Below are 25,816 nucleotides of genomic sequence, written 5' to 3' on the forward strand. Positions count from 1 at the left end.
CAGGATGACACATGCACATAGAAGACTGCTCTTCTGCGGTCAGACAGGATGACACATGGACATAGAAGACTGCTCTTCTGCGGTCAGACAGGATGACACATGGACATAGAAGACTGCTCTTCTGCGGTCAGACAGGATGACACATGGACATAGAAGACTGCTCTTCTGCGGTCAGACAGGATGACACATGCACATAGAAGACTGCTCTTCTGCGGTCAGACAGGATGACACATGGACATAGAAGACGGCTCTTCTGCGGTCAGACAGGATGACACATGGACAGAGAAGACTGCTCTTCTGCGGTCAGACTGGATGACACATGGACATAGAAGACTGCTCTTCTGCGGTCTGACTGGATGACACATGGACATAGAAGACTGCTCTTCTGCGGTCTGACTGGATGACACATGCACATAGAAGACCGCTCTTCTGCGGTCAGACTGGATGACACATGGACATAGAAGACTGCTCTTCTGCGGTCAGACTGGATGACACATGGACATAGAAGACTGCTCTTCTGCAGTCAGACAGGATGACACATGGACATAGCAGACTGCTCTTCTGCGGTCAGACAGGATGACACATGGACATAGAAGACTGCTCTTCTGCAGTCAGACAGGATGACACAGGAAATAGAAGACAGCTCTTCTGCGGTCTGACTGGATGACACATGGACATAGCAGACTGCTCTTCTGCGGTCAGACTGGATGACACATGGACATAGAAGACGGCTCTTCTGCAGTCTGACTGGATGACACATGGACATAGAAGACTGCTCTTCTGCGGTCTGACTGGATGACACATGGACATAGAAGACTGCTCTTCTGCGGTCTGACTGGATGACACATGGACATAGAAGACTGCTCTTCTGCGGTCAGACTGGATGACACGTGGACATAGAAGACCGCTCTTCTGCGGTCAGACTGGATGACACATGGACATAGAAGACTGCTCTTCTGCGGTCTGACTGGATGACACATGGACATAGAAGACGGCTCTTCTGCGGTCAGACTGGATGACACATGGACATAGAAGACGGCTCTTCTGCAGTCAGACAGGATGACACATGGACATAGAAGACGGCTCTTCTGCAGTCAGATAGGATGACACATGGACATAGAAGACGGCTCTTCTGCAGTCAGACAGGATGACACATGGACATAGAAGACGGCTCTTCTGCAGTCAGATAGGATGACACATGGACATAGAAGACGGCTCTTCTGCAGTCAGACAGGATGACACATGGACATAGAAGACGGCTCTTCTGCAGTCAGATAGGATGACACATGGACATAGAAGACGGCTCTTCTGCAGTCAGATAGGATGACACATGGACATAGAAGACTGCTCTTCTGCATTCAGACAGGATGATACATGTGATCCACGGATGCAGGGTCATTAGATCACAGCTCAGGGTTATTTAATTGCCACAGCCTGCCGCTCTTCAGCTTTTGATGTCAATCCCTTTGGAATATCACACACACACACACACACACACACACACACACACACACACACACACACACACACACACACACACACACACACACACACACACACACACACACACACACACACACACACACACACAGTCAGAATTAAGCTGAATGCTGAGCCGCATGTGTGTATAGTGTGTGTGTGTGTGTGTGTATAGTGTGTGTGTGTGTGCCTGCCCCCGTCTGTAAAGCGGCCATCGCCTGGCTGCCCATGTAGAACCCTGTTAGCAGCAGCTCCATTGATCTTCCCAGTGGTTAGCCTCAGGATTAAGGCTGAGGGGTTATATCATTTGGAAGGCGTTGATACAAATAAATCAGAGGGAATAAAATCCCAGGGAAATTAAGTCCATTTAGGTCAGAAACGATAGAACCCATTTCACCCTCATCTGTAAAGACACACATCTGTGCTGAGTGGAGGGAGTCCTCCTGGGTGAGTTAGTAGATTGTATAGAGAGGGTGGTACTGTAAATCACAGATAAAGGAAAGTGGTCAGAAGTGGGCAAAGATGTGATAACGGGTAACGAGCCGCCAGAACAGTTTCATTGCACCTTGACATAGATTCTACAAGTGTCTGGAACTCGATCGGAGGGATTCAACAGTTATTCTTCAACGAGAATATTCCATAATTTGGTGTTTTGTTGATGGTGGTGGAAAAAACACTGTCTCAGGCGCCGCTCCAGAATCTCCCATAAGTGTTCAATTGGGTTGAGATCTGGTGACTGAAACACACACTTTAAACAGCTCCATGCTCCTTTTAGACACCTCTTTCAAAGCCACAGATCTCTTCTTCTAGCCATGGTAGCCAGAATAATGGCCAACGGGGCATATTTAGACATGACCCTAAGCATGATGGGATGTTCATTTATTAACTCAGGAACCACACCTGTGTGGAAGCACCTGCTTTCAGTATACTTTGTATCCCTCATTTACTCAAGTGGTTCCCTTATTTTGGTAGTTACCTGTATACCTGGATAGTGAACATCCGGATTAGTTCAACATACTGAGTTCTGTGAGCGCGGGCCATCCTCATTTCTTTAAAGGAGTATTGAACCCAAATTTGATCTAATACATCTTATGTTCTATCTAAGCCAGAGGGCTAATGCAGGAGACAGGGGGACAATTGGTGAGGAGTGTGGTCATTGACAGGTCTTAAAGAGAAAGGTGGGACACCGCCGTAGGGGGGGGGGGACACACAGCTGCAGGTACCCATTCCACTCTGCATCACTCCCACAGAGAGCAGATAGGCCGCAGGTCTGCAGCACAGGTTAGTCAAAGCAGAGGGAGCACTGAGGCAATGGGCTACTGACACGACTACACACACACACACACACACACACACACACACACACACACACACACACACACACACACACACACACACACACACACACACACACACACACACACACACACACACACACACACACACACACACACACACACGTCCATATTACACGACAAGTGTAAGACAAAAAAACCCAACACACATTCACACACAGCTCTGCACTTGAGTGACCCCTCCTGTTCCATAATAATTATAATACATTATATTTATATGGCGCTTTTCAAGGACCCAAAGTCTGACCCAGTGACCTCACGATAGAGTCTGCCATTCCACCACACCTCCTTTTGATAGCCTTCTTTAAACACCCCACAGCCCTGTCTAAGACAGAGTCTGTTGGGGACAGAAATGCATAGAATAGTGTTCCCTTTAGTGTTCATTTCATCTCTATTACAGCTCCCAGTCACACGGTGGGACAACACGGTCCATCTCCCTGTCCCACAGTACACCATGAAGGCATTCGGAAGGCTCCAGTTTGGGTTTAAAGTCATTGGGATGGGGGATGATGGGGGATCAGAGCATTACATGTGGAAACTGCAGAAGATGAAAGAGACAGCTTCCACCTCAGAGGAGGAATGAGGATACACTGTGTGCTTTCCCAAGCTACACGATTAAAAAGGCAGATCGTGAATATGTAGGGCGTTTAGCCACCGTTCTTGTTCATAGGTTATTGGGATGAAAAGAGCGTCAGGCTTTGGCATGCGTTCACATGCACTGCAGCGGTTTTTGCTGAAAGCCTGTGTGTTAACACTTTGGCTTGCATGAATTCACAGTAATAGTGTTTTGAGTACTCCCAGTAATAGTGTTTTGAGTACTCCCAGTAATAGTGTTTTGAGTACTCCCAGTAATAGTGTTTTGAGTACTCCCAGTATTAGTGTTTTGAGTACTCCCAGTAATAGTGTTTTGAGTACTCCCAGTAATAGTGTTTTGAGTACTCCAAGAGGTTTTTGTTTGATTGTAGGTGGTGAGCTTCCATCTTCAGTCCTCCATAAGGAGCATAAAGATGGATCGTATCAAGTACATTACCATATAGGCTAATACATACAGTACACTTCAACGTAGATGAATATGATGAAGTGAGCTCATTCCACTTCTTCCCAACCATCTCTCCATTACATTGCCACCTGAACAGGTATTTATCTCTCTCAGTCTCTCCGTCTCCCTCTCCCTCTGTCTCTCCATCTTCCTCAGTCTCTCTCTGTCTCTCTCTCAGTCGCTCCGTCTTCCTCAGTCTCTCTGTCTCTCTCAGTCTCCGTCTCTCTGTCACTGTCTATCTCAGTCCATATCTCTCTCTCTCAGTATCAGTCTTTGTCTCTGTCTCTCAGTGCCTGTCTCTCTCAGTCCCTGTCTCTGTCTCTCTAAGTCTTTGTCTCTCTAAGTCTCTGTCTTTGTCTCTCTAAGTCTCTGTTTTTGTCTCTCTAAGTCTCTGTCTTTGTCTCTCTAAGTCTCTGTCTTTGTCTCTCTCAGTCTATGTCTCTCAGTCTATGTCTCTCCCTCTAAGTCTCTCTGTCTCTGTCTCTAGCTCTCTCTGTCTCCGTCTTTTCTCTGTCTCTCTCCGTCTGTGTCTCTCGCAATAACTGGCCATGTCTCTCTGTCTCTGTCTGTCTCTCTCAGTTGCTGTCTGTCTCTCTCAGTCTATGTCTGTCTCCGTCTCTCTCTCAGTCTCTGTCTGTCTCTCAGTCTCTGTCTGTCTCTCTCAGTCTGTCTCTCTCAGTCGGTCTGTGTCTCTCTGTCTCTGTCTGTCTCTCTCAGTCGCTGTCTGTCTCTCTCAGTCGCTGTCTGTCTCTCAGTCTCTGTCTGTCTCTCAGTCTCTGTCTGTCTCTCAGTCTCTGTCTGTCTCTCTCAGTCTCTGTCTGTCTCTCTCAGTCGCTGTCTGTCTCTCTCAGTCGCTGTCTGTCTCTCTCAGTCGCTGTCTGTCTCTCTCAGTCGCTGTCTTTCTCTCTCAGTCGCTGTCTGTCTCTCTCAGTCGCTGTCTGTCTCTCTCAGTCGCTGTCTGTCTCTCTCAGTCGCTGTCCGTCTCTCTCAGTCGATGTCTGTCTCTCTCAGTCGATGTCTGTCTCTTTCAGTCGCTGTCTGTCTCTCTCAGTCTCTGTCTGTCTCTCTCAGTCGCTGTCTGTCTCTCTCAGTCTCTGTCTATCTCTCTCAGTCGCTGTCTGTCTCTCTCAGTCGCTGTCTGTCTCTCTCAGTCGCTGTCTATCTCTCTCTGTCTGTCTCTCTCAGTCTGTCTCTCTCAGTCGCTGTCTGTCTCTCTCAGTCGCTGTCTGTCTCTCTCAGTCGCTGTCTGTCTCTCAGTCGCTGTCTGTCTCTCTCAGTCGCTGTCTGTCTCTCTCAGTCGCTGTCTGTCTCTCTCAGTCGCTGTCTGTCTCTCTCAGTCGCTGTCTGTCTCTCTCAGTCGCTGTCTGTCTCTCTCAGTCTCTGTCTGTCTCTCTCAGTTGCTGTCTGTCTCTCTCAGGCTATGTCTGTCTCTCTCAGGCTATGTCTGTCTCCGTCTCTCTCTCAGTCTCTATCTCTCTCTCAGTCGCTGTCTGTCTCTCTCAGTCGCTGTCTGTCTCTCTCAGTCTCTGTCTGTCTCTCTGTCGCTGTCTGTCTCTCTCAGTCGCTGTCTGTCTCTCTCAGTCGCTGTCTATCTCTCTCAGTCGCTGTCTGTCTCTCTCAGTCTCTGTCTGTCTCTCTCAGTCTCTGTCTGTCTCTCTCAGTCTCTGTCTGTCTCTCTCAGTAGCTGTCTGTCTCTTTCAGTCGCTGTCTGTCTCTCTCAGTCGCTGTCTGTCTCTCTCAGTCGCTGTCTGTCTCTCTCAGTCGCTGTCTATCTCTCTCAGTCGCTGTCTGTCTCTCTCAGTCGCTGTCTGTCTCTCTCAGTCGCTGTCTGTCTCTCTCAGTCGCTGTCTGTCTCTCTCTCAGTCGCTGTCTGTCTCTCTCTCAGTCGCTGTCTGTCTCTCTCTCAGTCGCTGTCTGTCTCTGTCTTTTCTCTGTCTCTCTCCGTCTCTGTCTCTCGCAATAACTGGCCATGTCTCTCTCAGTCTCTCTCCGTCTCTGTCGCTCTCAATCTGTCTGTCTCTCTCAGTCTGTCTGTCTCTGTCTCTCTCCGTCTCTGTCTCTCTCAGTCTGTCTGTCTCTCTCAGTCTCTGTCTGTCTCTCTCAGTCTCTGTCTGTCTCTCTCAGTCTGTCTGTCTCTCTCAGTCTCTGTCTGTCTCTCTCAGTCTCTCATTCTCTGTCTCTCCCAGTCTCTGTCTGGCTCTCTCAGTCTGTCTTTTCTCTCTCTGTCCGTCTCTGTCTCTCGCAATAACTGGCCATGTCTCTCTCAGTTTCTGTCTCTATCAATCTTTCTCCGTCTCTGTCTCTCTCAATCTGTCTGTCTCGCTCAGTCTGTCTGTCTCTCTCAGTCTCAGTCTGTCTCTGTTCGTCTCTATCTGTCTGTCTCTCCCAGTCTGTCTGTCTGCATCTCAGTCTATGTCTGTTGCTCTCAGTCTCTGTGTCTCTCAGTCTATGTCTGTCTCAATAACTGTCTCTGTCTCTCTCAGTCTATGTCTGTCTCCGTCTCTCTCTCAGTCTCTGTCTGTCTCTCTCAGTCTCTGTCTGTCTCTCAGTCGCTGTCTGTCTCTCAGTCTCTGTCTGTCTCTCTCAGTCTGTCTCTCTCAGTCGCTGTCTGTCTCTCTCAGTCGCTGTCCGTCTCTCTCAGTCGCTGTCCGTCTCTCTCAGTCGCTGTCCGTCTCTCTCAGTCGCTGTCCGTCTCTCTCAGTCGCTGTCTGTCTCTCTCAGTCTCAGTCTGTCTCTCTCAGTCGCTGTCTGTCTCTCTCAGTCTGTCTCTCTCTCTCAGTCTGTCTCTCTCAGTCACTGTCTGTCTCTCTCAGTCGCTGTCTGTCTCTCTCAGTTGCTGTCTGTCTCTCTCAGTCGCTGTCTGTCTCTCTCAGTCGCTGTCTGTCTCTCTCAGTCGCTGTCTGTCTCTCTCTCTCAGTCTCAGTCTGTCTCTCTCAGTCGCTGTCTGTCTCTCTCAGTCGCTGTCTGTCTCTCTCAGTCGCTGTCTGTCTCTCTCAGTCGCTGTCTGTCTCTCTCAGTCGCTGTCTGTCTCTCAGTCTGTCTCTCTCAGTCTCAGTCTGTCTCTCTCAGTCTCAGTCTGTCTCTCTCAGTCTCAGTCTGTCTCTCTCAGTCTCAGTCTGTCTCTCTCAGTCTCAGTCTGTCTCTCTCAGTCTCAGTCTGTCTGTCTCAGTCTCAGTCTGTCTGTCTCTATCTGTCTCTATCAGTCTCTGTCTCTCTCAATGTCTGTCTGTCTCTCAAAAACTGTCTCTGTCAGTCTTTGTCTGTCTCTCTGCCTCTCAGTCTCTGTCTGTCGCTCTCAGTCTCTGTCTGTCTGTCTGTCTCTCTTAGTTTATGTTTCTCTCAGTCTATGTCTGTCTCAATAACTGTCTCTATCTCTCTCAGTCTCTGTCTGTCTCTCTCAGTCTCTGTCTGTCTGTCTCTCTCTCTGTCTGTCTCTGTCTGTCTGTCTCTCTCTCTGTCTGTCTCTGTCTGTCTCTCTCTCTGTCTGTCTCTGTCTGTCTCTCTCAGTCTCTATCTGTCTCTCTCTCAGTCTCTGTCTGTCTCTCTCTCAGTCTCTGTCTGTCTCTCTTTCAGTCTCTGTCTGTCTCTCTTTCAGTCTCTGTCTGTCTCTCTTTCAGTCTCTGTCTCAGTCTCTGTCTCTCTCAGTCTCTGTCTCTCTCTCTCTTGGTCTCTCTCTCTTGGTCTCTCTCTCTCTTGGTCTCTGTCTCTCTTGGTCTCTGTCTCTCTTGGTCTCTGTCTCTCTTGGTCTCTGTCTCTCTTGGTCTCTGTCTCTCTTGGTCTCTGTCTCTCTTGGTCTCTGTCTCAGTCTTTCTGTCAAACTCTCTTCCTACCTTTCTCCTGGTGGCAGCTCTGTATCTTTGCATTTTAATGAAAGTAAGTATGTATAATGTATAGGTCAAAGTTATCTTTTCCCTCTCTCTTTCCGTCACGCTCCATGGCAGGGGCAGTCTCCCTCTCACTCTCTCTTTTCCCAGGGTTGTGGGTGACACAGCTGGCAGGACCAGGGCTCTGAGGACTCGGAGGCAGGCTCCTGTGGGTCTCTGGAGGGACGGTCCTGTTCTCCCCGCTCTCCTCTGCTCTGCCTCCCCATGAAGCACATCTGATGTGGGGCCATCCAGCCGCTGCTCCTGCAGCCCCCAGCCGTAAGTAGGCCAACCTGACCCATATAGCTGCAGCTCGAGCTGGAGCTCTCCCCCCGGACTGGAGAGACAGAGAGAAGCCTGCCAAGAGGCCACACAGCAGCAGTGCTACCCAGGCCCCCTGTTCCGCTCGGAAGAGAACTGGAGAGCACATACACACGAACATCGACACACAGATACACACAGTGCTAACTGCAGTCTAATGGCACAGAGAGGAGAAGGAATAGACAGGTCAGGATGATCTGATCTCACAAGTGTGCGAGTAAAGTTAAATGAACGAAGAAGGACAGAGCTCTCCTAAGAGTAAAGGCTGTGTTAGACAAGGACATCAAAACAGTAGGGAAAAAACAAGTGTCTTTTTGTGGTCGTATCCATCTGTCTCCCGTCCTTCTTGTATTGTTAAAGTAGCTTGATTAATTAAAGTCCATGACGAATCAGGCAAGGGTGGCATTCATTAATTAGTCTAAGAAACATTATTCTTCAGAAACATTACTAAACCAAGCAGACTACTTCATTGCAGGTAAAACTATTCCCCATTTCAATAAGCTAATGCTATTAATCAAGGTGCTGTTTGTGACCGAGGCAAATGGAGTTTGGATTTTTTGGATCGCCCAGCCCTATCTCAACTTATGGGTGATTCACGATGTCTTCATTTAAAAAAAAAAATATTCTAAATACGCTTTGTTGTACAATTAAAGGTCAAATATACTACATTTCAAACAGTCAGCAATAATCAAATGAATTCAGGGCTGGTGAAATTATACCTGCCTTCCACAACCATAAGACCCACTAAAAATGTAATTATCAAACTAGCTCATCCTGCTTTTTTGTTGTTGCAGTAATCACTGATCTGGCTTTGAAGTCTATCAAAATGCCCTTATTGTTACAAATGTAACCAGACCCATGAATAATGTACATTCACTAATAATGACTAACTTCTTGTAGCAGGCATTATCGAAAATGAACACACGTCTCATAAGCAGTCTCTCAAGCCCAAGCCCACATGCTGGTGAGTAGCCAGACAATCTGTATATTTAAAGTTTAGCCAACTTGGATCTATTTACTAGCTAACAGGGTAGAACAGTTACATTGTTATGAACACACCCTTCTGTTCGTCTCCAACTGTTTGAACACATTCTAGCCTGTCCACTTTGTTCAGATGTTGAAATCAAGTGGCCGACCTTATTTCTCAGAATAACAACCAGTTGCCAACTCCTTATATACTTGTTTTTATGCTCATTGCACATTTATAAAACACAGACTCGATAGCTAGTACTACAGTCTGGGGGCGAAAAATGCTTGCAACAGAAACTGAGCATTCGTTTTCCAGAATCCAATGTTCATTGATACTTCCGTTTTGATAGGGGGGCTGCTCGTCACGCAGTTTGAGGAGTTGAAACATAAAAAGGGAACAGGTAGAAAGGTTCACTTCTCCTCTATTACAGTAATGACTTTGTTGGACCAAACCTCAAAGGCAAATAGCGAGTTGAAACTGCTTGTTGTCAGAGGAAGTAGTGATCTTTCAGCGTTGTTGCTGTGCGTGGCAGGGGCTTGGTGTGTGTGTGTGTGTGTGTGTGTGTGTGTGTGTGTGTGTGTGTGTGTGTGTGTGTGTGTGTGTGTGTGTGTGTGTGTGTGTGTGTGTGTGTGTGTGTGTGTGTGTGTGTGTGTGTGTGTGTGTGTGTGTGTGAAATGGGAAGGCGCAGTCACAGCAGAAGGAGTGAAGGAGTGTGTTCAAACAGTTGGAGACAAACCGAAGGGTGTGTTCATAACAATGTAACTGTTCTACCCTGTTAGCTAGTAAATAGATCCAAGTTGGCTCGACTTGAAATATACAGATTGTCTGGCTACTCACCAGCATGTGGGCTTGGGCTTGAGAGATCATTTATGAGACGTATGTTCATTTTCTATAACGCCTGCTACAAGAAGTTGGTCAGACGAGACCAAAAAAACAACATTAAAACAAGCGGACATAAACGATCATAAAACGAAAAACGAAAAGGAAAAAAAACGTCATTCTGGCGATTCAGGCATTTGGAATATTGTGAAAACACATACATTTGAATTAATCAAATGAATTCCATATAAATCGCCCATCCTTAAAATGGATGGTTAATTAAGACGTTTGTCTATTAATATTAATAATATATTATAATGTATATTAAGAAAGGCAAAAAAAAGAGCCCTGTTAAAGTGTACCAGTTTCGGCCACCAGCAGGCTTCTGAAGCAGAGTGTCATGTCTAATGTAAGTTGTAACTTGGCAAAAACACACAGCATCGAAAGGTTACTATGGCAAGAATGGTGTCAGCGGAGCTCCACTCTTTCGCAGCTTTCAAGAAAACGACAGTTCGGTGGAGTGAATTAACATTTCATGATATCATTTGAACGGGAAATAAAAAGACAGAATCAACAAACATTGAAAAGCAAAAAGCAACATTCACAGAATCAACAAGGGGTTAATTGGAGGTTAACCGCTGAAGAAAGAGGAATGCAAAGCCAGGTTGTGGAAGAGTTTATTAGCACAAGGTGCAGACAGATGGACAAACTACGACGGATGGACAGTCTATAAAAAGAGCGCTGTACACAGATGCGCTAGCCAGCAGTGGAGGAGGGGGATATCAACAACATGAAGAGTAGTCAAAATCAAGGGGACGACTTTCTGAGAACAGCAAAGCCACAGGGAAAAAGAGGTTGGTAAACCGCGTAAATGTGTTTACGTCATCCTTAACTTTCACGATATTTACTTTAAACTGAAATGAAACAAAAGACAGATGAATGAGAAAGCGTGAGAACTTTCACGTCGAGTGGCATGTGTTAAAAAGTAGTGTGTTAGAGAGAAGGAAAAAAATGGGACTTTCAGAAACAGCCCAGACTTTTAGGACAGAGACAACCTGACATCAGAGCTAGAAGCAGCGTGAGTTTGGTGTTAGGAGAACACGCTGGCAGAACTATCCCAGTAAGAGACAAGGTGCTGACGGGAGGAGAGCGGCTGGCAGTGGTACTCTGGGTCAAATCAAATCAAAGTTTATGTGTGTGTGTGTGTGGAGATGAACTTGTCCACTGAAGCATAATAAAACATCACCAAGAAAGTGAGTGAGACAAGAGAGAGAGAGAGAGAGAGAGAGAGAGAGAGAGAGAGAGAGAGAGAGAGAGAGAGAGAGAGAGAATTGAAAGAGAGAGATGCTACATTGTAAATTGTGTGGAGAAACTTTGTGGAAGGGTGAGTATGTAAACTACACTTATGAATAAATAACAAGTGTGGGTGCATGTGCGTTGAAGAGTAATCGTGGCGTGCCCATGTGTGTGTAATATATTACAGTTACTAGTAGTACGCATCACTTCCTGGAACAATATGTGAAAAAGCCCAGGGGGCCATATGGGATATGAGAAGAGGACAGGGTGACAGACGGGCGTGTTTGTGACGGTACTCCGTCATCATGACCAGCCATATTAACAGTACTCTCACCCAGTACTCTCATCCTATAACACTCATCTAGGGCCCGAGAAAATGTGCGATGCGGAGAACGCGGACGGAATCACGGAATCCGGACGTTACAGCGGAATTCAACAATATTCTACAATGTCTTGGACTTAATAGGGAATCGACTAAAGATACTGACAATGAATTAATTTGCTCAAGTTCATCATGACACGAACAGAATGCATCAGTGATTCGTATATTTCCTGCAACTTTCTGAGGAGGCAACGAGAACTCCCCGTCTGTGGATGAGTGGTGCGCACGGCTACCACTTTGTGTGGCCTTAGCGGTGATGCTAATGAAAACCTTCTGGTAGATGGAAAGACTCCCAACACCCTTCTCGTTGAAATGTTAACTACAAAGTAGACTGTGCTTGCCTGGCAGAATGATATCATGATTATTCGCATCATTCAAGTGTTTTTGTTTGTTTTGACAGCTAAACAGCAGCCTGTTGCTAGTTGCACACTAGAATTAAAAGAGTCATTACACCCAAAGATCTAGATTTCTACATTTGCCCAGACCTCAAAAGTGGTCTCCTGATGTTATTTAAACATTGTTGTTAAAACATGGACTTATAACATCCAATTCAGTTGTTTTTCTATTAAAAAAGTGTGATTTTGAAATGGAAAACCTGATGAAGAAATCAACAGGGGAAAATGGAAACCTGGAAAAACAAAACGGAGAAAAACGAAATTTTGCTAAAAATGGAATCAGGTAACAAACAAAAAATGTATAGGACCCTACTCATACTCTGGTTTGAGTGTATGGAGTTTCAAAGCATCTGTGTGTGTTAGTGTATGTGTTTGCGTGTGTGTTTGCGTGTGTGTTTGCGTGTGTGTGTGTGTATGTGTTTGCGTGTGTGTGTGTGTGTGTGTGTGTGTGTGTGTGTGTGTGTGTATATGTTTGCGTGTGTGTGTGTGTGTATATTCTGTCTGAATGTTCCTTGTGTGTATGAGTCTGTACCTGCATAGCTACTGTGTTGCTTGTGTGCTTGATAATCTGTGTAGGTGAAGGCTTATTTTTGCTCATTTAGTCCTCTAGGCTCAGAGTAGGAGAGAGAGTGGACTTATGCTGGCGGCAGTGGAGCACCCTAACCCCCATATTCTGATGGAAGGCTGGCGAGAGTCAGGAGAGGGTCCACAATGTTTCCTACAGAGGTCTCCAGGCTGATGGGCATTGCGGTGGTGGTGGTGTGGTTGTTATAGGGGGAGGGGGTACTGAAGTGGGAGAGGAGAGGTGCAGAGAAGCAGAAGCACAGGTGACACTCAGGCGGTGGCTTGTTCTAGTCCTCTGAAGCTTGGGTTGGGGAAGGACAAGAGAGAGGAGAGGGAAGAGAGGAAGAAAAGGAGGATGAGAGAAGAGAGAGAGACACTCAGACAGAGAGATGAATGGTAGATAGGAGGTAGAGAGAGATGGAGAGATGATCCAAGAGAAAGGGAAGGAGGGTATAAGAGTATGAATAGGAGTGGGGGGACATGGTGGGTGAGAGGGGCGATAGGGAAGAGAACAAGAGTGCTGGTTAGTAAAGCGATCACAACAGAACCAGTTCTGCCAACTACAACACCTGCCTACTCCAAGCATTTCCCCATGCAGTAGCATACCTACATGCATCGCAGCCAGTGGCATCATGCAGCGCAAACACACAAACACACACACTCATTCTCATGGCTCCCAAACGTTGCTTCCCGTCTCTGCATTCACCTTACGTCTCAATTCTCTGACCTAGTTACTACTTATACCTCCTGCCTCTACTCTATTCTACTCCCCAAAAGGTTACTTTTGATAATGATAAATGGAATCAATGTACGCAGAAAAGGCCAGATGCTACGGGCAAGTAGTCTAGCACAATTGCATCACCAGTAGGTGGCTATTATACATATAAAAAAACATATCTTAATATCTTACTATCAATGGGTCGACGTTATTTCATATAAACATATCTTCTATTTACACAACCTCGCTATGAGATAGCTGATGACATCCTCTTGTGTCCTACAGTGGATTTGAGGCAAATCAAGAGTCAGAGAGGATTAAGTGAATACAGGCTCCAAGTCTGGACTGGAGCCTGGTCTGGAAGTCCAGAATACATCCTCCCTAAGAACACCCCTGTCCCACAGCATATCCCTGCCACACACACATACTGCCCCCACACACTCAGACACAGTTTGTAACCGCAGTGACTGACGCTGACCGAGGCATGCAAACAGATCGAGGGACCACCCCCAAAAAATAAAAAAAATAAAAAACTGATCGAGGGACAGAGACAGACAGACAGACGGACAGAGGTCATGCCAACCCAGACGACCGCCCGCAGTCCTGCTCCCCAGTAACACCCTCCCATCAACCCACGGTCAGATGGGCAAGGCAGGCGGGCACTATGACATGCTGGGCACAGCCACACTGCCAACGGGCACAAGCTCTCTAGTTTTATCCAACTCAACCTGGGCTGAAGGGAGAGAGAGTTGTACTGTACTTGTGTGGTAAGTAGGAGTGTTGGTGTAATAGAGCATTGGGTGCATCAGACTAACTATTTCCTCCATGCAATTTCAACCTCATCAAGGTCATGCACAGTATTTCAAGAAAGGGTCATGTGGTGGATTGGAACTGTCAGAATGGCAAAGGAATTAGACTGAGGAAACGGAAGCAAAGAAAGAAAAGGAGTGTACAAAGCACACACACACACACACACACACACACACACACACACACACACACACACGCACGCATGCACGCACGCACGCGCACACACACACACACAGACACACAAAGTGGAATTCCCCTTACAGTCTGCTGAAATGTATTGAAATATATGCAGACGTCCTACGGCACACGTTTGTCTGTTAGTGGGTAATTAAAAGGGCCGTTCAATAGGAGATGGCATAAAGGCAGAGCAGAGTTCATTTCCTCCCTCCAGTGCTGCAGTTAGTTAATTACCTCAGAGGCGACAAGCAATAATGAAGCTTCCATCAGATAGGCAGAACACTCTGATAAAGACTGCTCAGCCAGTCACAGAACACCTAATTTCAGATGGAAGGACGAGAGTAGACAGCACTTCAGCGCTTGAGAAACTGAAGTGATCCACGGCAGCACTTGAGAGTGTTCACAGAACATGAGTGTTCACAGTTCACCTTCTTTCTTGTCCCTTCAAGCTCCCTATGCACAATTCAGGAGATTCTGTAACTTCTATAGAGTTCCTGTGAACAGTAGTAATGGCTACTCAGCCTCTCGGATCCAGGTGAGAGAGAAGAGCAAGGTAAAGACGAATGAAAGGAAATACAGAATAACGGCCTTGTACCTTTACAGTGTGTGACACGATGCCGTTCAACCTCAAAAAGGTCCAACCAATATATAACTAACCATACACATCCTGGACTACCAATATATAACTAACCATACACATCCTGGACTACCAATATATAACTAACCATACACATCCTGGACTACCAATATATAACTAACCTTACACATCCTGGACTACCAATATATAACTAACCATACACATCCTGGACTACCAATATATAACTAACCTTACACATCCTGGACTACCAATATATAACTAACCTTACACATCCTGGACTACCAATATATAACTAACCATACACATCCTAGACTACCAATATATAACTTACCATACACATCCTGGACTACCAATATATAACTAACCATACACATCCTGGACTACCAATATATAACTTACCATACACATCCTGGACTACCAATATATAACTAACCATACACATCCTGGACTACCAATATATAACTAACCATACACATCCTGGACTACCAATATATAACTAACCTTACACATCCTGGACTACCAATATATAACTAACCTTACACATCCTGGACTACCAATATATAACTAACCATACACATCCTAGACTACCAATATATAACTTACCATACACATCCTGGACTACCAATATATAACTAACCTTACACATCCTGGACTACCAATATATAACTAACCATACACATCCTGGACTACCAATATATAACTAACCTTACACATCCTGGACTACCAATATATAACTAACCTTACACATCCTGGACTACCAATATATAACTAACCATACACATCCTAGACTACCAATATATAACTTACCATACACATCCTGGACTACCAATATATAACTAACCTTACACATCCTGGACTACCAATATATAACTAACCATACACATCCTAGACTACCAATATATAACTAACCTTACACATCCTGGACTACCAATATATAACTAACCTTACACATCCTGGACTACCAATATATAACTAACCATACACATCCTGGACTACCAATATATAACTAACCATACACATCCTGGACTACCAATATATAACTAACCTTACACATCCTGGACTACCAATATATAACTAACCTTACACATCCTGGACTACCAATATATAACTAACCTTACACATCCTAGACTACCAATATATAACTAACCATACACATCCTGGACTACCAATATATAACTAACCTTACACATCCTGGACTACCAATATATAACTAACCATACACATCCTGGACTACCAATATATAACTAACCATACACATCCTGGACTACCAATATATAACTAACCTTACACATCCTGGACTACCAATATATAACTAACCATACACATCCTGGACTACCAATATATAACTAACCATACACATCCTGGACTACCAATATATAACTAACCATACACATCCTGGACTACCAATATATAACTAACCTTACACATCCTGGACTACCAATATATAACTAACCATACACATCCTGGACTACCAATAAATAACTAACCATACACATCCTGGACTACCAATATATAACTAACCTTACACATCCTGGACTACCAATATATAACTAACCTTACACATCCTGGACTACCAATATATAACCAATATATAACTAACCTTACACATCCTGGACTACCAATATATAACTAACCATACACATCCTGGACTACCAATATATAACTAACCATACACATCCTGGACTACCAATATATAACTAACCTTACACATCCTGGACTACCAATATATAACTAACCATACACATCCTGGACTACCAATATATAACTAACCTTACACATCCTGGACTACCAATATATAACTAACCATAAACATCCTGGACTACCAATATATAACTAACCATACACATCCTGGACTACCAATATATAACTAACCTTACACATCCTGGACTACCAATATATAACTAACCTTACACATCCTGGACTACCAATATATAACCAATATATAACTAACCTTACACATCCTGGACTACCAATATATAACTAACCATACACATCCTGGACTACCAATATATAACTAACCATACACATCCTGGACTACCAATATATAACTAACCTTACACATCCTGGACTACCAATGTATAACTAACCATACACATCCTGGACTACCAATATATAACTAACCTTACACATCCTGGACTACCAATATATAACTAACCATACACATCCTGGACTACCAATATATAACTAACCATACACATCCTGGACTACCAATATATAACTTACCTTACACATCCTGGACTACCAATATATAACCAATATATAACTAACCTTACACATCCTAGACTACCAATATATAACTAACCATACACATCCTGGACTACCAATATATAACTAACCTTACACATCCTGGACTACCAATATATAACTAACCATACACATCCTGGACTACCAATATATAACTAACCTTACACATCCTGGACTACCAATATATAACCAATATATAACTAACCATACACATCCTGGACTACCAATATATAACTAACCATACACATCCTGGACTACCAATATATAACTAACCATACACATCCTGGACTACCAATATATAACTAACCATACACATCCTGGACTACCAATATATAACTAACCATACACATCCTGGACTACCAATATATAACTAACCATACACATCCTGGACAACCAATATATAACTAACCTTACACATCCTGCCCTGAAAGTCCTTGGTTGACTATACAAGTAAGAATGGAGCCAACCCAACCACACACAGTCAAAACACTCAAAAAGAGAAATAACTCAAGCAAATGACGAGGACACAGGAAGCAGGAAGTAAAGGACGAGAAAGAGGCGTGACGGACGAGGTGCATGAGAATGATCAGGTGGTATGTTCAGAGTGGCCGGGGACAGAGTGGAAAATTCTGGGAATCAACTCTTACCAGGTTTTTGTGCCCCTTGGGCGTCCTGCTCGCCATTCTCCAACACAGAGTCGGCATCTGCTCACACACACACACACACACACACACACACACACACACACACACACACACATTAGGCCGACTACCTATTCGTTTTCTGATTGGACACACACACACACCAACAAGGCGTGTTGGTGCGTCAGCTGGAACCAACACTTAATTTCTGCCTAAGGTACTTCTGAAGTTGGCCATCATGGAAAACTGCCCACACACAGTATGCAACTCTGGACAGACTGTCTGGACAAGAGACGTGGCCTACAGCTGAGTCACAGTCTGCTGGACCCACACACAAACACTCCACTAAAATCAGGCCGCAGCAGCTGGAGTGACACACCGTCAGACCCAAAATGGCAGGCATTGTCCAGCTCTGTCTGGCTTCATCAGTCTCTTATCTGGAGCTGCTTACATAAAGTCATGTAACGTCACACACACGCTTCTTCTCACTTTTAGGATTATAGTTTTCCTTCACCGTTGGGCCTAGTTACGTGCCTAATTACGGCAGCCCTTCCCAGAAACCACGGAGGTCTGAATTAAAGTGAGATTAGACGTTGGCAGCTATCCGCACATTCAATACCATGGATTAACGGTGGTATCGGTCGGGTGTAGATGGTGAAGCCCATACGCTAAGGACTAATCCTGGGGTACATTTCATTAGAACATGCATGATCTGCTCATACAGCATGTGAAACTCTAAGACGCCTGGCTGCACGTATTGTTCGTTTAACCTTCATTCATCCGGGTTAGTCTAATTGAGATCAAATAGGTTTTTCAAGAGATACCTGATCCAACCAAGACAACAGCAGCGGGGAAAAATGTTTCAGACAAATATCAGACATAACAATTTACAGACTTGGACACACCATAATCAAATTATAGACAGACACACACACACATACAGTACAATTACAGAAACATACATGGGTAATAGATATAAACCCATGTTAGTGAGTGGCGTGGGGGTAATGTGAAAGAAGATTTGTAGAGCTCTCTTTCTGTCTTTCTCTCGCTCATCTCTCCCAGGAAGGAAGAATAGATGGAAGGAAGTAATTGATGGAGATGGGAACAATAAAAGCCAAGCACATTACCCTGAGAGAAGAGTGTGAGTCTTTCACATCACCCTGCATTATCCTGAGAGAAGAGTGTGAGTCTTTCACATCACCCTGCATTACCCTGAGAGAAGAGTGTGAGTCTTTCACATCACCCTGCATTATCCCGAGAGAAGAGTGTGAGTCTTTCACATCACCCTGCATTACCCTGAGAGAAGAGTGTGAGTCTTTCACATCACCCAGCATTATCCTGAGAGAAGAGTGTGAGTCTTTCACATCACCCTGCATTACCCTGAGAGAAGAGTGTGAGTGTGAGTCTTTCACATCACCCTGCATTACCCCGAGGGAAGAGTGTGAGTCTTACACATCACTCTGCACTACCCTGAGTCTTACACATCACCCTACATTACCCTGAGAGAAGAGTGAGTCTTACACATCACCCTGCATTAACCAGAGAGAAGAGTGAGTCTTACACATCACCCTGCATTACCCTGAAAGAAGAGTGAGTCTTACATATCACCCTGCATTACTCTGAGAGAAGAGTGTCTTACACATCCCCCTGCATTACCCAGAGAGAAGTGTGAGTCTTACACATCACCCTGCATTACTCTGAGAGAAGAGTGAGTCTTACACATCACCCTGCATTATCCTGAGAGAAGAGTGAGTCTTACACATCACCTTGCATTACCCAGAGAAACGAGTGAGTCTTACACATCACCCTGCATTACCCTGAGAGAAGAGTGAGTCTTACACATCACCCTGCATTACCCTGAGAGAAGAGTGAGTCTTACACATCACCCTGCATTACCCCGAGAGAAGAGTGAGTCTTACACATCACCCTGCATTACCCTGAGAGAAGAGTGAGTCTTACACATCACCCTGCATTACCCTGAGAGAAGAGTGAGTCTTACACATCACCCTGCATTACCCCGAGAGAAGAGTGAGTCTTACACATCACCCTGCATTACCCTGAGAGAAGAGTGAGTCTTACACATCACCCTGCATTACCCTGAGAGAAGAGTGAGTCTTACACATCACCCTGCATTACCCAGAGAGAGTCTTACATATCCCTTCACTAAGCACTGCCCCCTGGTTAGGATGGATGTACAGTGATAAGCCCAGGGGTGCATCAGTCTGAGGTTATCCACTGTAGGTTAATAAGTTTACATATAGTCGGGTAGCATGGCAGGTGTTCATTCATATTCCCATTGTCATCGACCAACCAACCCCTTTTGCTCACCTTCACTTATGACCTATGATTGTGTTAGTGACTGAGCTCAATGACCTCCCTCCTCCCTCCTTCCCCTCATCCCCCTAACCCCGTCCCCTCCAGTCAGCTCACCTGCCCTGTTCCCGTCGTTGTCCAGCAGGGGGATGTAGTCCGTCTTGCCCACAGTCTCGCCCACCTGGTCGTCAAAAGCCTCGGCCTCCAGCTGGGCCACAAAGTCCCTCTCCACCAGGTCCTCCGGGCCAGCCTGGGGCACACTGTCCATCAGAGCATCGCTCAGGCTCAGGTCCAGCTCTGCCATGGTTCTGAGGGGGGAGACAGAGACAAGCAGTGGTGTAAAGTTAGATACGGAATTCAAATGGGATCCAGGTAGGACAGTTTAGGATGGATGAGACATTTGACAAATGCCAAAATATATACCGCAGGAGAAACATGCACATACACTTTTATACACACACAGAATACACATACAGTTTGAGGTAATAAAATAGTTACAATATAATTTCTTACATCAGTGTGTTACATTTGAACTGTACCAACAAGTCATGTTTGATACTTAGCAGATGCATCATTTATGAATTCTCCCAACCAGAATCAGACAGAGCCAGCAAGCAGGCCTCCTGAGGTTCCAGCTGTCTCTCTATCTAACCTGCCTGTAATGTAATGTCCTTCTGGGCCACAAGGCCTCTCTGCTAGGCCCACACAAACCCAATAATCTGGGACCTCCACGGATGTTCCCAATGAGAGAACAGCACACTCTAGGCTGCTGTAGCACTAGGGCAAGTACAGACAGACAGACAGACAGACAGACAGACAGACAGACAGACAGACAGACAGACAGGGGAAAGGCCGGCTGCTGATCAGGCCAGAGAGAAAGACACAGCTCTAGGGTCATCTGACCACGGAAGCTGCGAGAATCTGCAGAGTCATATGGTGTCATCTTTCACCGACGTCAAAGGGAGGGGTAATGACAGGTTATAATCCTGATCAGTGGTCCCCCGGTCCCCTATCCCTCTCTAACGCTCTCTCTCTCTCACTTTCGCGCTCTCTTTCTCCATTTTCATTTCCCCACAGGCTAAGCCTTACCATTCCTCAGTCATTCCTCCTCTCCGTTCCTCTCCCTCGCTCTCCTATAATCTCTCCTCCATTCTTCCCTTTTTACTCCAACCCCTCCTCCCTCTGCCTTCCTCAATCAGGGAGATTAGAATAGCATGTGCCAATGGTGTATCAGAGAGAGGGATTAGGGTTAGGGCAGAACAGAGCAGAGAAGCACACGCTCCAGCAAAACCTCCCTCCCTCCCAGCCATAATACACATCCTGGACAGTGTATCTAACCTGGCCTGCACCACTCTCCATCTCTCTTCATCCCTCTCTTTTAAATCCTTCTCTACTCTCTGCATCTTTCCTTCACTGAACACTTTCAAATTGTGGACGTACATAAATAAAGAGTTTAAGTGACCAGCCAGTGCACTTGTACAGTGTGAAGTGACAGAGCTCATTGTAGGGCTACTTACTATCTGTATGGTGGGGCCCTCTCACTCTCTCTCTCTCTCACTCTCTCTCTTTTCACAGAGCTGTCTGTGTGTATATACAGCATAACACGTCAGGAGCTCCATCTACTGGACAGTCTGGGAGGTGACAATGCCTATAGGCTTCCGAAATGCTGCGTTTCGGCTGGTGCCTCCCTTAAAAACGGCAATAGTACTGTTTGTCCATCCTGAGATGCCGTAGCCAGTATACACTTCCTCAAAATAGTCCAAGTTAATTTAAGAAATCTGTCATTCATTTTTTATGTTTTTGCTGAGTAGATCTTAGTTGTGCAATTTTAAACGTAACTAAATTGTTTGGGGCAGTATTTCTCAAGTTAAATAATGTGCATGAAAACGAGTCATCTATCGTTGAATGACAACAAACGTTTCATTGATGAATCCTTATTGTTGACCAATGACCGAAGAAGGGGCGTAGACTTCGGCTCCAAACTTCGGCTTGCCTCCCGAAGGAAACATTTGTGCACGAACAGCCCAAAACAAACTTGCCGAAGACCAAAACGGAAAGAAAAAAAATACTCAAAATTACATCATAATATATGAAAACTGTTTCGGATGGGAAGCATGCAGACGCTTTAACACTTTATAGGTATAACCTTTCCAGTGACATTTCATTTGATAGCCCAGTCAATGGTATAACGTCGAGTCAATGGCAGATTGCTATAGTATAGAGGCGCAGAATTTGTTTTCACAGTGTCTGACTTTACAGTGTCTGTTTTTACATATGTGCAGACACAAAGTTTGGTAACAGAATGATGGCATCAACAGCACAAACCGTCATTCTGTACCAAACTTTGAGTGTGCACTCTTCTTCAAGTAAATGTGTTTTTGTCAAATTCTCTGTGTAAATTGTTAAAAGTAGTCCTTGTGGGGGCCTCCCGAGCGGCGCAGCGGTCTAAGGCATTGCATTGTTGCAGCGTCACTACAGCCTGGGGTTCGATCCGGCCGTGATCGGGAGTCCCATAGGGCGGCGCACAATTGGCCCAGCGTCGTCTGGGTTAGGGGAGGGTTTGGCTGCAAGGGCTTTACTTGGCTCATCGTGCTCTAGCGACTCCTTGTGGCGGGCCGGGCGCCTGCAGGCTGACATCAGTCATCAGTTGAACGGTGTTTCCTCCGACACATTGGTGCAGCCGGCTTCCGGGTTAAGCGAGCGGGTGTTAAGAAGCGTGTTTTGGCGGGTCATGTTTCGGAGGACACATGACTCGACCTTCGCCTTTCCCGAGCCTGTTTGGGAGTTGCAGCGATGAGACAAGATTGTAATCATGAAATTGGGGAGAAAAAGGGGGTACATTTTCATTCGGTTTCTTTTGTTTTTTTTAAGTAGTAGTCCTTGTGCTTAGACTTGTATGGTTTGTTCAACTTTGAAATCCATGGATTTTGTTTGGCATACATTTTAAAGTGACAATCTGAGTGTAAGACTCAAACAGTTTACATGGGAGTTTCCTGTAAGCAGCGGTAGTATACGGGCAATTCCACGGCAACAGAGTGATGCCGAGACTCCAATTCTTCACTTTAAAATGTAAGCCAAACGAAAACCAACGATTGTATAGTAAAAAAAACAACATACACTATATGTACAAGGACGACTTTTACCAATTTCCACTGAACATTTTACCTGAAGAACAGTGCAGATGCAAAGTTAGATATTTTTTATTTAATCTGGCAAGTCAGGTAAGAACAAATTCTTATTTACAATGACTGTTGTTGAAATTTAATTGGCTAAATTGCTAGAGCTCTAAGAAAACAATCCATATGTTGTTGCTGCATTTTTGGCTCAGATTCTACCATTAACCTCTTGAATACAATTTGGTGTGGCCACTCGGAAACCATTTTGTTTCAACAAAGGAAGGAAACCAAAGGAAAGCCAGGCTTTCTATTGTGCGGTCTGACCAACAAATGGCCCATGGGACGTCTAGTACTCTGGCTGATGTGGCAATGTGTGTGTGTGTGTCCGCTGGATGACATAAGGCCATAGAAGGTTAATCCTCTATTTTCTGCTGCAACAGATCACTATTGTAGCTGACAGCACACGTAGGTGAATCAAAGGTCTTTTTAATTGCATATATAAATTGTCGCTGCATGTCTAATAAATCACTGTGTGTGTTTATTTCATGAGAATAACAAAAAATATATTTTTGGTATAATTTATTTTCCTGAGCCTCCTTTTGCCATTGAAATGCTCAGTCTGATCGTGTGGGTGTGTTGATATAAATGTAAATATATTTACATACACAGCCCTGATTGGCGGATAAGATCGTATAGATGTAACAGTATAACTTTAAACCGTCCCCTCGCCCCGACCTCGGGCGCGAACCAGGGACCCTCTGCATCAACAACTGACACCCACGAAGCGTCGTTACCCATCGCTCCACAAAAGCCGCGGCCCTTGCAGAGCAAGGGGCAACACTGCATCTAGGTTTCAGAGCAAGTGACGTAACTGATTGAAACGCTACTAGCGCGTACCCGCTAACTAGCTAGCCATTTCACATCCGTTACACTCACCCCCCTTTCAACCTCCTCCTTTTCCGCAGCAACCAGTGATCCGGGTCACGGCACCAATGTAACAGTATAACTTTAAACCGTCCCCTCGCCCCGACCTCGGGCGCGAACCAGGGACCCTCTGCACACATCAACAACTGACACCCACGAAGCGTCGTTACCCATCGCTCCACAAAAGCCGCGGCCCTTGCAGAGCAAGGGGCAACACTGCATCTAGGTTTCAGAGCAAGTGACGTAACTGATTGAAACGCTACTAGCGCGTACCCGCTAACTAGCTAGCCATTTCACATCCGTTACATAGACCCCACATGTTAAACTCCGGACCTTGAAGCAAGTTCCACTCCTGTTTTTTATTCTTTCCCTCTAATCAGGAACTGATTTAGACCTGGGACACCAGGTGGGTGCAATAAATGATCAGGTAGAACAGAAAACCAGCGGGCTCCAGACCTCGTAGGGTAAGAGTTGAGTACCCCTGGTCTAGACTCTAGAGAGCCTACCCGGCTAACCCCTTCAAAGTAGGAGGATATATTTAAGCAATAACGCCCGAGGATGTGTGGTATTCGGCCAATATACCACGGCTAAGGGGTGTTCTTACGCACAACGCAACGCGGAGTGCCTGGATACAACCCGTAGCCATGGTATATTGGCCATATACCACAAACCCAGAGGTGCCTTATTGCTATTATAAACTGGTTAGTAATTTAGACCAGTAGAAAAAATGTAATTGGGTCATGCCCATGGTATACGGTCTGATATTCCACGGCTTTCAGTCAATCAGCATTCAGGGCTCGATCCACTCGGTTTATAAATGCAAATAAAAGATGACGTCATTGGTCAGAATAATCAGATCAGATTGTGATGTCATGCTGTGAGACAAAAACTCCATCCTACCTGAACAGGCTGAAATTCCAGGCATTTTTCTCCTAAAAGCTCTTACACTAAATGGGCATAATCACAATTTCAAAGTGATATTTCGAGCTCATAGTATGGGCAAAATATGTTTGACTGCACTGCCCCTTTAAGAGCATTTCAAAATGGCCACCTGTCACAAAAGCAGCCACAATAGCAGACAATGCGCCAAACCTGACGTAATGCCCATCGTAATCTATGGACGTGGTAGGTCAGCACCTTTGCGGGTTCTCTAAGTGGCACTCGTACGTGTTGACATGACAGACATGGTAGATACTGCAAGTGCACTATTTAGCGTGTGCTGCAGCCTAAGTGGTGTGTGGGTTTTCCTATCAGCTTACTGCAGTCACCCTGGGCACTGCGCCAAGCCAGGGACCAGACCTACAAGGGATGCAAGGGTCACCCACAAGTACAGTATGAAAGTGAAGGTTAGTATCGAATTAGATTAGTGCTGCGGTCTTCTCCTTGCCTGTCCTCTGAAAAATCCCTTCAAACAAATGTAGAGTTTTTCCAAACACTGTAGATACAGTACAGCACTTCTGGACACATACATCCTTGGACCCGAATGAGGGACTGGAAGGACCCAGACAACTGTGGTCATTGGTCAATGTTTGCCCGGCTGCAACAACAGTGTTTTCCTGAGGGGAAAAGTGGCACATGAACTGGGCTGTCCTAAATTGCAACGTCCTTGTGGCGCCAAAACAACTGTCGGGCAGCTCGATACCATTTATTTTCCGTGGTAGACCTGCCATTTGGGTTGCGGTCACAACCGACAACCGGGGGTTGAGGTCACACAGTCTGTCCAATGAGGTAATTGGCTTCTCAGATACTTCCTGGGGCGTGCCTGTGTGGGAGGAAATGAGGTCACGCC

At 45.4% G+C, this 25,816-nt stretch overlaps 1 protein-coding gene across 1 annotated transcript in view; it reads right to left on the reverse strand.

Annotated features, from left to right (window-relative positions):
- LOC120051061 (titin) overlaps window positions 1-25,816 on the reverse strand; it is a 115,062-nt gene that overhangs the window by 64,244 nt on the left and 25,002 nt on the right. Inside the window, exons 2-3 of the mRNA XM_038997681.1 lie at window positions 20,105-20,295; window positions 17,678-17,734 (exon numbers count right to left, since the gene is read on the reverse strand). Coding sequence (XP_038853609.1) covers window positions 17,678-17,734; window positions 20,105-20,291 — 244 coding nt within the window. The 5' untranslated portion in view covers window positions 20,292-20,295. The remainder of the gene's footprint in view (window positions 1-17,677; window positions 17,735-20,104; window positions 20,296-25,816) is intronic.

This window comes from Salvelinus namaycush, chromosome 7 (genome assembly GCF_016432855.1).
Source record: "Salvelinus namaycush isolate Seneca chromosome 7, SaNama_1.0, whole genome shotgun sequence".
Taxonomy (NCBI): domain Eukaryota; kingdom Metazoa; phylum Chordata; class Actinopteri; order Salmoniformes; family Salmonidae; genus Salvelinus; species Salvelinus namaycush.